This window comes from Ranitomeya imitator, chromosome 7 (assembly GCF_032444005.1).
Source record: "Ranitomeya imitator isolate aRanImi1 chromosome 7, aRanImi1.pri, whole genome shotgun sequence".
NCBI lineage: Eukaryota > Metazoa > Chordata > Amphibia > Anura > Dendrobatidae > Ranitomeya > Ranitomeya imitator.
In genome coordinates, this window is record NC_091288.1 from 154,612,270 (window position 1) to 154,624,364 (window position 12,095).

Consider the following 12,095-nt stretch of genomic DNA (forward strand, 5'->3'; position numbering starts at 1 on the left):
ATTAAAATAAAAAATAGTTATATACTCACACTCTGGGATCCAGTGTAGCTCCGGCGATACGCGCACGGCTGCCGCCATCTTCCGTTCCCAGGATGCATTGTGAAAATACCCAGATGACTTAGCGGTCTCGCGAGACTGCTAAGTCTTCTGGGTAATTTCGCAATACATCGCCGGGAACGGAAGATGGTGGCAGGCGCGAGCGGCTCGGCGGACAACGGAGGGTGAGTATAGCAGGTTTTTTTTAATTATTTTTAACATTACATTTTTTTTACTATTGATGCCGCATAGGCAGCATCAATAGTAAAAAGTTGGGGACACACAGGGTTAATAGCAGCGGTAACGTTACCCGCGGCATAACGCAGTCCATTACCGCCGGCATTAACCCTGTGTGAGCGGTGACTGGAGGGGAGTATGTGGGTGCCGGGCACTGACTGCGGGGAGTAAGGAGCGGCCATTTTCTTCTGTACTGTGCCCGTCGCGGATTGGTCGTGGCTGTTTTGCCACGACCGATCAGCGACTTGGATTTCCATGACAGACAGAGGCTGCGACCAATGAATATCCGTGACAGAAAGAAGGACAGACAGATGGAAGTGACCCTTAACAATTATATAGTAGATATACATATATGTGCTCACAGAAATAATCACTGCAGAAATATTAAAATTCTGATTTTTTTCATACAGCTTTCCATATCCGCTGCATACAGAGACTTAAAAATACCATGCTGAACATCTGCAATCACCTTAAAGAAGAGCGGGCACTTACTGCATTCAGTGCTATCAATGCTCCCTACTGCGGCGGCATATATAAGAAAGCTATTCTTACAAGGCTTTGCTAGCGCCGCCAGTTTTTGGTTACAGGATGTGGCTGCTATCTAGCTGCTTCCTCATCATTCTTCACACTTTGCACTACTGAGGTGTAAGCATTCTCAAAACTAGCAGCTTTTCATCACAAGTCGGATACTTTACCTTCATCCACACAGGAGACATTTGACTTGCTGGCATTGTCGGTTTTAAAAATGAAAATAACATCTTGCACTTTATCTTGGTTCACATCTTGAGTAGCCAGAAAAGGGTAACCAACTGTTCCCCAAAGAAAAAAAGCCTATTACTACATGATTATCAACACACAGTACAAATATTGGTGCATTACATCAGTGTTAATGTTTGTAGAATAAACATGAGCAAAAGCAAATTGGGTTTTCGGGATTTTAAAATTAAGGTATAACAAATAAAATAATTTAGATAAATGTACATTCCATACCTGTTTTGTACCCAATACTGGTCTTTTCAAGCTCCTGGGTACACAGAGATGCCACTTTTTGTGGCCATGTTGGCATATCAGATTTCTCAAAACAACCGGCCAATACAAGCAGTAGGGAATATTGACTTCATGGGTTTTCCTGAATTTGCAATTTATTTCCTATCCTATGGAAAGGAGATGGCTTGCTGATCGTGCGACTGCTAGGACCCCCAGTGATCCAAAAAACAGAGCCTTGTTTTGTCTTGAATGGAAAGGAGGTGCACATGCCTAGCTTCGCTACATTCATTGTCTATGAAACTGCCGGAGAAAGCGGAGTACAAAGCTTAGCTCTTTCTGGCAATCCCACGGAGGCTGAGCATGTGAACCACCTATCCAATAAAGCCTTACAGAGCCTTGTTCTGGGGATCGCCGGAGGTCTTAGTTCTCAGACCCCCAGTGGTTAACAAGTTTTCCTTTATCCTGTTAATAGGGGATAGCTTTTGATTTGGGGTACACCCCTTTAATACAGACAGGAATAGGTCCCATTCAAATCCTCATCCATTAACAAAAACTGAGATTATGCTACAAAAAATGTGGACCACGAAAACTTAATTGATGTTAATGTGTAACCTCAATTTATTCAGAAGTGTAGGGAAAACAGACCCCATCTGCAGGGTCACAGACTTCAGCAAGATATCCTGTACTCAGCTGGGAATCATTCTGACAACTCTTTATATTCTTCGGCAGTCACATTAAATTTGGGGAACACATCAAACAGGTCTTTTTATGCTACAAATAATTCATAATAATTTCTTCATATTAGCAAACTTACCAGCCTTGTCGTACTGTATGCTCCAAGTTCTCTGAGATATAGGTCTCACTGGGCAAGGAATTATAAATGAAAAGGCAAACACTACTGCAAGACAAAGAAACAGTGCACCAAAAAAGGAGGCAGTGCGAATCTTCGACAAGCGCGAAAGCCCACTCTGCTTTTTTATGCACGCATCCTTTTCTCCACTTGCGTCATTGTTCTCTATAGTCTTTCCTTCATTATTTTTTAAAGGATGGTCTTCACCCTCAGTTTCCCTGTTGTCCATGGTAGAGGCAGACAATACAACTGCCTTCTGCAAAGGAAACGGAGACTTATGAAATCTGGAGTACGGGTGGGACGGCTGCACTCTCTGGGGCACATGTAGGATGGCTATGGGGTCTCTGGGGCACGCTGCATATCAATTCCTCTTTTCTCCACTCCATTCTAGCCGACTCCTAACTGACCAGGCTATGGCGGAGTTGTTAGGAGTGCTCTCTCTGCAGTCAGTAATTGGTATCACAGTTTCCCTGTTTAGGATTTATTAAAATCTATATTGACCAGTCCATAGGACTGACTCCAGAGGGAGGACTCCTTATAACTGGAGATAAGAAAATCGGTGTGGAATTCCGAACATGACCTTCTGGAAGTCTGTTTTACAGTTTGGGGAGAGGAAGAGAAAGAGGGAGAGATTTTCCATCTCCAAAGTTTGGGTCCCAATTGATTTCAGTGGGGGCTAGGTTCAAATTTGGGTACAGTTCTGGTACCCGAACTTCTACGGGTCCACTCATTCATACTTATAATCAGGGCCGGCATCACCACCCAGCCCACCCAGGCAAGTGCCGGGGCCCTGGGCAAGCAGGGGGTACTACTCGCAGTCAGGGACCCTGGCACACTATGGGGCCTGTGAGTTGTGGAGGCACTCTCCCCCCATGCTTTAAACCAGGGGTCCCCAACTCCAGTCCTCAAGGCACACCAACAGGTCATGTTTTCAGGATTTCCTTTGCATTGCACAGGTGATGCAATTATTACCTGGGCAAGACTAAGGAAATCCTGAAAACATGACATGTTGGTGGGCCTTGAGGACTGGAGTTGGGGACCCCTGCTTTAAACTGTTTGAAATACTGGCCGCAGGTCTGGTCTCTTTTGTGTCTTCTGACTCTCTGACGTCTCAGGGCATAGAGTGCGATGACGTCACTACAGTACACCTTCTATGCTGAGCAGTGCACAGTCAGAAGATGCTGAGATCGGAGCTGCAGCAAGTGAGGAACGAGGAGAGGGGAGTACTTCATTATTTATGTTTAATCTATGGAGCGCTATATGGGGCCCATTTTTCTGTATGAAGCAATATATGAGGACCAATATTCTGTATGGAGCTATATATGGAGCAATATATGGGGCTCATTATTCTGTATGGAGCATTATATGGGGCCCATTATTCTGTATGGAGCAATATATGGGGCTCATTATTCTACAAGGAGCTATATATGGGGCTCATTATTCTGCATGGGGCAGTATATGGGGTCCAATATTCTGTATGGAGCTATATATGGGGCTAATTATTCTGTATGGAGCAATATATGAGTACCAATATTCTGTATGGAGCATTATAAGAGGACCAATATTCTGTATGGCGCAATATATGGGGCTCATTATTTTGTATGGAGCATTATATGAGGTCCACTATTCTGTATGGAGCAATATATGGGATCCATTATCCTATATGAAGCAATATATAGGGCCCATTATACTGTATGGAGCAATATATGGGGCCCATTATTCTGAATGGAGCAATATGTGGGATCCATTATTCTGTATGGAGCAATATGTGGGATCCATTATTCTGTATGGAGCATTATATGGGGTCCATTATTTTGTATGGAGAAATATATGAGATCCACTATTCTGTATGGAGCAATATATGGGATCCATTATCCTATATGAAGCAATATATAGGGCCCATTATACTGTATGGAGCAATATATGGGGTCCATTATTCTGTATGGAGCAATATGTGGGATCCATTATTCTGTATGGAGCATTATGAGGTCAATTATTTTGTATGGAGCAATATATGGGGCCCATTATTCTGTATGGAGCGCTACATGGGGCCCATTATTCTGTATGGAGGACTATGTGGTGTCCACAATACTGAATGGAGGAATATATTGTCTGTTCTGAAATGAAAACTTTTGAATCCCCACCTGGCATGCACGGTGCGCTGCGAGGATATCCGGTTTCTGATCTATTGTAGCATTTACAATAGATATCATGTAATGTAAAAAGTAAGTGAAATCTTTGACATTGTACCATACTTCTATTTATCTGTGCATCATGAATGTTAAAGGGGCCCACTGGGACTGCTTTGCCTGGGGTCCACGAAAACCTGGAGCCAGCCCAGCTTATAACAACTCCAATGTAGGGTGTTCAGTGCAGAGTCGGCGTCTTCCCAGACTGCAGCATGTCTATGTATCTTGTGGAGATGCTCATACTCTGGAAGAGAAATGCCGCCCGTACAATGTATTGGACGCGGTGACTCTGCACGGTTCAGTGAACAAATGTGGAATCACCTGCGTTCAATAGACGGCAGCGCTTAAAACGGAGCGGACGTACACTGCATCCAAAGTGATGCCAGTTACTGCCAGGTCAACTTTTAGGGTATGTGCACACGTTGCGGATTCTCTGCGGATCCGCAGCGTTTTTTGCAGTGCAGAAACGCTGCAGATTCACAATTGATTTACAGTACAATGTAAATCAATGAGGAAAAAAAAAATGCTGTGCATACTTTGCGGAAAATCTGCTGCGGTTTAAAAGAAGGCTGTGTGCACACGTTGCAAATTTTTCACGATAAAAACGCTATAAAACCGCAAAAAACAGCATACAGTATGCATCCCATCATTTTGAATGAATTCTGCATGTTTTGTGCACATTATGCGCTTTTTTCCACGAAAAAAACGCATCACAGTAAAAAATGCAGCATGTTCATTAATTTTGCGTTTTTATCGCAGATTTCCCACTATAAAATGCATTGGGAAATGTCTGGGAAATGGAAAAAAACGCATCAAAAACGTGGCATAAGGCTATGTGCACACGTTGCAGATTCTCTGCAGATTCGCAGCGTTTTTTGCAGTGCAGAAATGCTGCAGATCTGCAATTGATTAAGGCTGTGTGCACACATAGCAGATTTTTCGCGTTTTTTTCGCTATAAAACCGTGAAAAAAACGCTCACATTAAGCATCCCATTTAATACAATGCAATCCGCATTTTTTGTGCACATGCTGCATTTTTTCCTGAGCGGAGTCGCATTCCAGAAAAAACGCAGCATGTTCATTAAATTTGCGGAATCGCGGGGATTCCGCACACCTAGGAATGCATTGATCTGCTTACTTCCTGCATGAGGCTATGCCCACCATGCGGGAATTAAGCAGATCATGTGCGGTTGGTACCCAGGGTGGAGGAGAGGAGACTCTCCTCCACGGACTGGGCACCATATAATTGTTAAAAAAAAAGAATTAAAATAAAAAAAATCGTGATATACTCACCCTCTGATGGCCCCGGAGTCTTCCTGCCCCTCAGCATTAATTTCGCCGTGCAACGCTGTCCGTTTAACGCGGTCCCATAACGCAATGGGAACCCAGCCTAAAAAGTTGGTCACACTTGTCAAACATTATGTTTGACAAGTGTGACCAACCTGTCAGTCAGTTTTCCAAGCGATGCTACAGATCGCTTGGAAAACGCTAGCATTCTGCAAGCTAATTATGCTTGCAAAACACCAGTTTTCTGCGGGAATATGCATGTCAATTCCGCATGCGATATACCCGCGGAAGGAGGCGCAGAATTTCTGCGGCAATTCTGCAACATGTGCACTTAGCCTTACAGTACAATGTAAATCCATGAGAAAAAAAAATGCTGTGCACACTTTGCGGAAACGCTGCGATTTAAAAGAAGTAGCCTGTCACTTCTTTTTTGTTTATCTGCAGCGTTTTTGTACCCATTCCATTATAGAAAACCGCAGGGGTAAAAAAATGCAGCAAAACGCACAAAAAACGCGACAAATCTGCAGGTGCGTTTTCTGCCAGGAGAGGCAGAATCTGCACCAGAAACTCCTAAGCCTAATCCGCATCGTGTGCACATAGCCTATTTTACAGATGTTGATAAAACCTGAGGGGTGACTTCTCTACATCGTGGATTCAATAACCACAGCGGGCGCATTGTAGGCGGCTCCGCCCTGAGCAGACTGGAGCTGCCCCTACAATGTTACTTGTGGCCGCCATCCTAATCCCAGGTGACACTGTCTCTATAATCATAGTGTGTGCGAGGCAGGAGAAGCTCGGCCGCCCTGAGGTGCCCCCCGGCCTCGCACACTTCCCGCCACTCTCTATCCGGCGGCGTCACTTCCAGGCCTGCCCTCAGTGCCCTGAACCACGAATTCATAAAAGTGTCGCTTTCAAGCTGTGTAAGACTATAACTCCCAGCATGCCCTGCCCGCCCAAGCCTCTAAGTATCGGGGGTGTCGCTCGCGAGACTGAGGCTCAGGTGCACTACATGACCCAGCATGCCCTGAGGCCGTAAAGCAGCTTGTGTGCAGGCGCAGCTCCCCTACAGCTCATCCCCGCCGGGTTTTCCTCGCTCTGTTCCGCCGTGTTCACTGCACTCACTCACCCTCCTTGTAGAAACTTCACCAGGCTCCCCTCACACGGACAGCTGCAGGGCGGAACTAAACTTCTGGCAAGTGTTTGCTGCACGGAGCCAGATGAGAGTGGAATTCCTACTTCCGGTCTCTCCATTTTCCCACAATCCTCTGCTGAGGGTCGTCTGACTGGGTTGTAGGAGGATAGTCGTCAGCGGGAGGCTAGAGAAGTGTGCCCGGGCAGGCAGACGCCGCTCTGAAGCAATCATGTCGGCTCAGGCCCAAATGAGAGCCCTGCTGGACCAGCTAATGGGCACGGCACGGGATGGTGAGTGCGTCCGGGCGGCACACCGGTGGGGGTGGGGATTTTAGGATTCGTGGTGGTGAGGCCTACACACGGCCCTCGGCTCTGCGGGCGGGATAATAGTCACATAAGGAGCCTGTGTCCGGGGGATGAAGGCTCGTACGGTGCGGGCTGGTTTGTACAGCGCCACCTGGCGGCCTGTGATTTACTACACGTGGAGCTGCCAGCTGTTCCATTGTATGTGTGGATTGTCACGCAGCACCGGGTACCTGTTATTTTAAGGGATTTTCCATTTTCTTTATTATAAAGGTCATTAACTCTCAGTGATAGTGATATTAGTGAGCCATTATTGTCTGCTGCTCCTGTGATCTCGTGTCCGTGGTCACGTCCAGAGGTTGTGCATCCAGCGGTAATGGACGACATGTCGTAACTTAATCTACCGTCTGTTTCACCTCTTACACAATCCGCTTACTGGGCATGTGCCAGGTTGCTTGCTGGTGACTTGGTGGAACATTGTTGGATAGTATTTCTAAAAAGAGCTGTTACTGGTACACCAATGGTCCTTACTGGGACACTGCTGATGTTGGGGGTTGTAGTGTGTCCAATGATATATGCATGCAGAAGGATCTGTGGGCATCATTATATTGCAGATTGCAGCTGCTGTCTCCTTTTTGAGGTTGTTCTCTTCCATATGGCAGTTCCTATCCTCTGTGCTTAAGACTAGATCCTGGCACTATATACAGGACAGGCCAAATACTGAGGTCTGTAGGTCCCTGGTACAATCCAGCTGCACTAACCATCATAAATAAAACCGCACGGTCCTATGTGCACTGGTGCAGCCCTCTACTGACACACTAGAGCCTGGCACTGCATACAGGAGAGGCCCAATACTGAGGTCTGTAGGTCCCTGGTACAATCCAGCTGCACTAACCATCATAAAACCGCACGGTCCTATGTGCAGTGGTGCAGCCCTCTACTGACAGACTAGACCCTGGCAATGCATACAGGACAGGCCCAATACTGAGGTCTGTAGGTGTCAGGTACAATCCAGCTGCACTAACCATCATAAATAATACCGCACGGTCCTATGTGCAGTGGTGCAGCCCCCTACTGACAGACTAGATCCTGGCACTATATACAGGACAGGCCCAATACTGAGGTCTGTAGGTCCCTGGTACAATCCAGCTGCACTAACCATCATAAATAAAACTGTACGGTCCTATGTGCACTGGTGCAGCCCTCTACTGACACACTAGAGCCTGGCACTGCATACAGGAGAGGCCCAATACTGAGGTCTGTAGGTGCCAGGTTCAATCCAGCTGCACTAACCGTCATAAAACCGCACGGTCCTATGTGCAGTGGTGCAGTCCTCTACTGACAGACTAGATCCTGGCACTATATACAGGACAGGCCAAATACTGAGGTCTGTAGGTCCCTGGTACAATCCAGCTGCACTAACCATCATAAATAAAACTGTACGGTCCTATGTGCACTGGTGCAGCCCTCTACTGACAGACTAGACCCTGGCACTACATACAGGACAGGCCCAATACTGAGGTCTGTAGGTGTCAGGTACAATCCAGCTGCACTAACCATCATAAAACCGCACGGTCCTATGTGCAGTGGTGCAGCCCTCTACTGACAGACTAGACCCTGGCACTGCATACAGGACAAGCCCAATACTGAGGTCTGTAGGTGCCAGGTACAATCCAGCTGCACTAACCATCATAAATATAACCGCACGGTCCTATGTGCACTGGTGCAGCCCTCTACTGACACACTAGAGCCTGGCACTGCATACAGGAGAGGCCCAATACTGAGGTCTGTAGGTGCCAGGTACAATCCAGCTGCACTAACCGTCATAAAACCGCACGGTCCTATGTGCACTGGTGCAGCCCTCTACTGACAGACTAGACCCTGGTGCAGCCCTCTACTGACAGACTAGACCCTGGCACTACATACAGGACAGGCCCAGTACTGAGGTCTGTAGGTACCTGGTTCAATCCAGCTGCACTAACCGTCATAAATAAAACCGCACGGTCCTATGTGCAGTGGTGCAGCCCTCTACTGACAGACTAGACCCTGGCAATGCATACAGGACAGGCCCAATACTGAGCTCTGTAGGTGCCAGGTACAATCCAGCTGCACTAGCCATCATAAATAAAACTGTACGGTCCTATGTGCACTGGTGCAGCCCCCTACTGACAGACTAGATCCTGGCACTATATACAGGACAGGCCCAATACTGAGGTCTGTAGGTCCCTGGTACAATCCAGCTGCACTAACCATCATAAATAAAACTGTACGGTCCTATGTGCACTGGTGCAGCCCTCTACTGACACACTAGAGCCTGGCACTGCATACAGGAGAGGCCCAATACTGAGGTCTGTAGGTGCCAGGTTCAATCCAGCTGCACTAACCGTCATAAAACCGCACGGTCCTATGTGCAGTGGTGCAGTCCTCTACTGACAGACTAGATCCTGGCACTATATACAGGACAGGCCAAATACTGAGGTCTGTAGGTCCCTGGTACAATCCAGCTGCACTAACCATCATAAATAAAACTGTACGGTCCTATGTGCACTGGTGCAGCCCTCTACTGACAGACTAGACCCTGGCACTACATACAGGACAGGCCCAATACTGAGGTCTGTAGGTGTCAGGTACAATCCAGCTGCACTAACCATCATAAAACCGCATGGTCCTATGTGCAGTGGTGCAGCCCTCTACTGACAGACTAGACCCTGGCACTACATACAGGACAGGCCCAATACTGAGGTCTGTAGGTGTCAGGTACAATCCAGCTGCACTAACCATCATAAATATAACCGCACGGTCCTATGTGCACTGGTGCAGCCCTCTACTGACACACTAGAGCCTGGCACTGCATACAGGAGAGGCCCAATACTGAGGTCTGTAGGTGCCAGGTACAATCCAGCTGCACTAACCGTCATAAAACCGCACGGTCCTATGTGCACTGGTGCAGCCCTCTACTGACAGACTAGACCCTGGTGCAGCCCTCTACTGACAGACTAGACCCTGGCACTACATACAGGACAGGCCCAGTACTGAGGTCTGTAGGTACCTGGTTCAATCCAGCTGCACTAACCGTCATAAATAAAACCGCACGGTCCTATGTGCAGTGGTGCAGCCCTCTACTGACAGACTAGACCCTGGCAATGCATACAGGACAGGCCCAATACTGAGGTCTGTAGGTGCCAGGTACAATCCAGCTGCACTAGCCATCATAAATAATACCGCACGGTCCTATGTGCACTGGTGCAGCCCTCTACTGACAGACTAGATTCTGGCACTACATGCAGGACAGGCCCAATACTGAGGTCTGTAGGTACCAGGTACAATCCAGCTGCACTAACATCATAAATATAACCGCACGGTCCTATGTGCACTGGTGCAGCCCCCTACTGACAGACTAGATCCTGGCACTACATACAGGACAGGCCCAGTACTGAGGTCTGTAGGTACCAGGTACAATCCAGCTGCACTAACCGTCATAAATATAACCGCACGGTCCTATGTGCACTGGTGCAGTCCTCTACTGACAGACTAGATCCTGGCACTACATACAGGACAGGCCCAATACTGAGGTCTGTAGGTGCCTGGTACAATCCAGCTGCACTAACATCATAAATAAAACCGCACGGTCCTATGTGCACTGGTGCAGCCGTCAATTGACAGCTCTATTCAGATTACATTACTCAGTAGGTCAAACTTTAGTTTTTTTCACTAGAAAATATCATAAAGAATGGAAACTAGCTGCAACTCTAAAGGCCGGCCTGCTTTTCACACTGGGCTTCATAAATCCAGTGTTAACACCGTGCATTTCAGTATATTTCTGTCAGTCAGCTTATGTGTATACATTGCTAGATCTGTCCATTGTCTTACTATGGAAGCCGCCTCACACTCTTATTAATGGGAATTCGGCATTGCTGTTCATATGGATGTAGATTTCTTGGCCTCGTTTTGACAAGTAATTTCTTCGGTTCTGTCATAACTTGTGGATTGATAGAAAGTTAAGTGTTAAGTTGCTGATCACTGGGACCCCAGTCTGTCCCGATAATGGGGATATGTCGATATGTCAACTGCCTCTTTACGTATATAGCAGAGTTCTGCAGCAGGTAAACGGCAGCACTAATCTGGGCAGAGGGTCTGCTTTTCGCTTTGCACTAGTTTCTCTCACATTTATCTTCCCTTCTTTATAAAAGGTACAGGTGAAGACATTTGCGTAAATTTGTCTTGCAGGTGATGAGACCCGGCAGCGAGTAAAGTTTACGGATGAACGAGTCTGCAAAAGTCATCTCCTGGACTGCTGTCCTCATGACATTCTTGCTGGAACGGTGATTATCTTTGCTTTTAGTAGTGCTAGAATCCATTACTGTGGTGTTCTGTGCTCCACATTCTCATCAGGTTGTCCCAGGATTAAAAATTAATTGCGGTACTGTTTAAATCAGGCAAAACAGAACCATCTTTTAGTTTTAATCACTTGCTAAACTGCTGGTGTGTCTAGATCGTGGTGTTATATACCGTAATTGTTACGGGTCTGATTTCTTATCAGAAATCTTGCCGATTGTGTTCCGCACTGCTGAGTAGAAGTCTTTTTTTAGTGCCCTGATTCCTTGGACTTGTTCACAGTGTCATGTTACTGTGTCAGCAAAATAAATGAGACTTCTAAAATCTCACTCACACTGTCCTTTTTCCGCCTTTGTCTTGCTTAAAAAAAAAAGTCATTTCAGTTTTTTTTGCTTTTCTTTATCCATTTAATAGAATGCATAAAAACATGAAAAATGCAGTAAAACACATGTAATGTAAGGAGCATTTTTCCTGACAAAAATATGCAATATAGGTGATCATACCTATATTGCCAGGTTTTGCCTTAATGCCTATTCTCACGAGGATCTGGACGGTATGAGTGACCACCAGCATTGAAGCATTTTTTAACATATTCTAAAGTTACTTTACTTAATGTAGCAGTAATTAGTACGGTCAGGTAATATATAATCATGGAACAAGTTTAAGTTTTGTGAATAGATTCCCAGGACCTGTCAATCAGCCACATCAGTCATTTGTGGCCACTATTTGGGAGCCCTCAG

The 12,095-nt window shown here is 46.4% G+C and overlaps 2 protein-coding genes across 3 annotated transcripts in view; one reads left to right on the forward strand and one right to left on the reverse strand.

The window, feature by feature from the left end:
- Nucleotides 1-6,789, reverse strand: part of FAM234A (family with sequence similarity 234 member A) — a 70,081-nt gene extending 63,292 nt beyond the window's left edge. The window contains exons 1-3 of one of the 2 annotated variants that reach the window (XM_069733929.1): nucleotides 6,713-6,789; nucleotides 2,075-2,366; nucleotides 969-1,082 (exon numbers count right to left, since the gene is read on the reverse strand). In XM_069733929.1, the coding sequence (XP_069590030.1) occupies nucleotides 969-1,082; nucleotides 2,075-2,339 (379 nt within the window). In that variant the 5' untranslated portion in view covers nucleotides 2,340-2,366; nucleotides 6,713-6,789. Of the gene's footprint in view, nucleotides 1-968; nucleotides 1,083-2,074; nucleotides 2,367-4,254; nucleotides 4,339-6,712 lie in introns of those variants that run through there. The other variant, XM_069733928.1, reaches the window with a different exon arrangement.
- LUC7L (LUC7 like) overlaps nucleotides 6,613-12,095 on the forward strand; it is a 29,461-nt gene continuing 23,978 nt past the window's right edge. Inside the window, exons 1-2 of the mRNA XM_069733930.1 lie at nucleotides 6,613-7,008; nucleotides 11,248-11,342. Coding sequence (XP_069590031.1) covers nucleotides 6,948-7,008; nucleotides 11,248-11,342 — 156 coding nt within the window. The 5' untranslated portion in view covers nucleotides 6,613-6,947. The remainder of the gene's footprint in view (nucleotides 7,009-11,247; nucleotides 11,343-12,095) is intronic.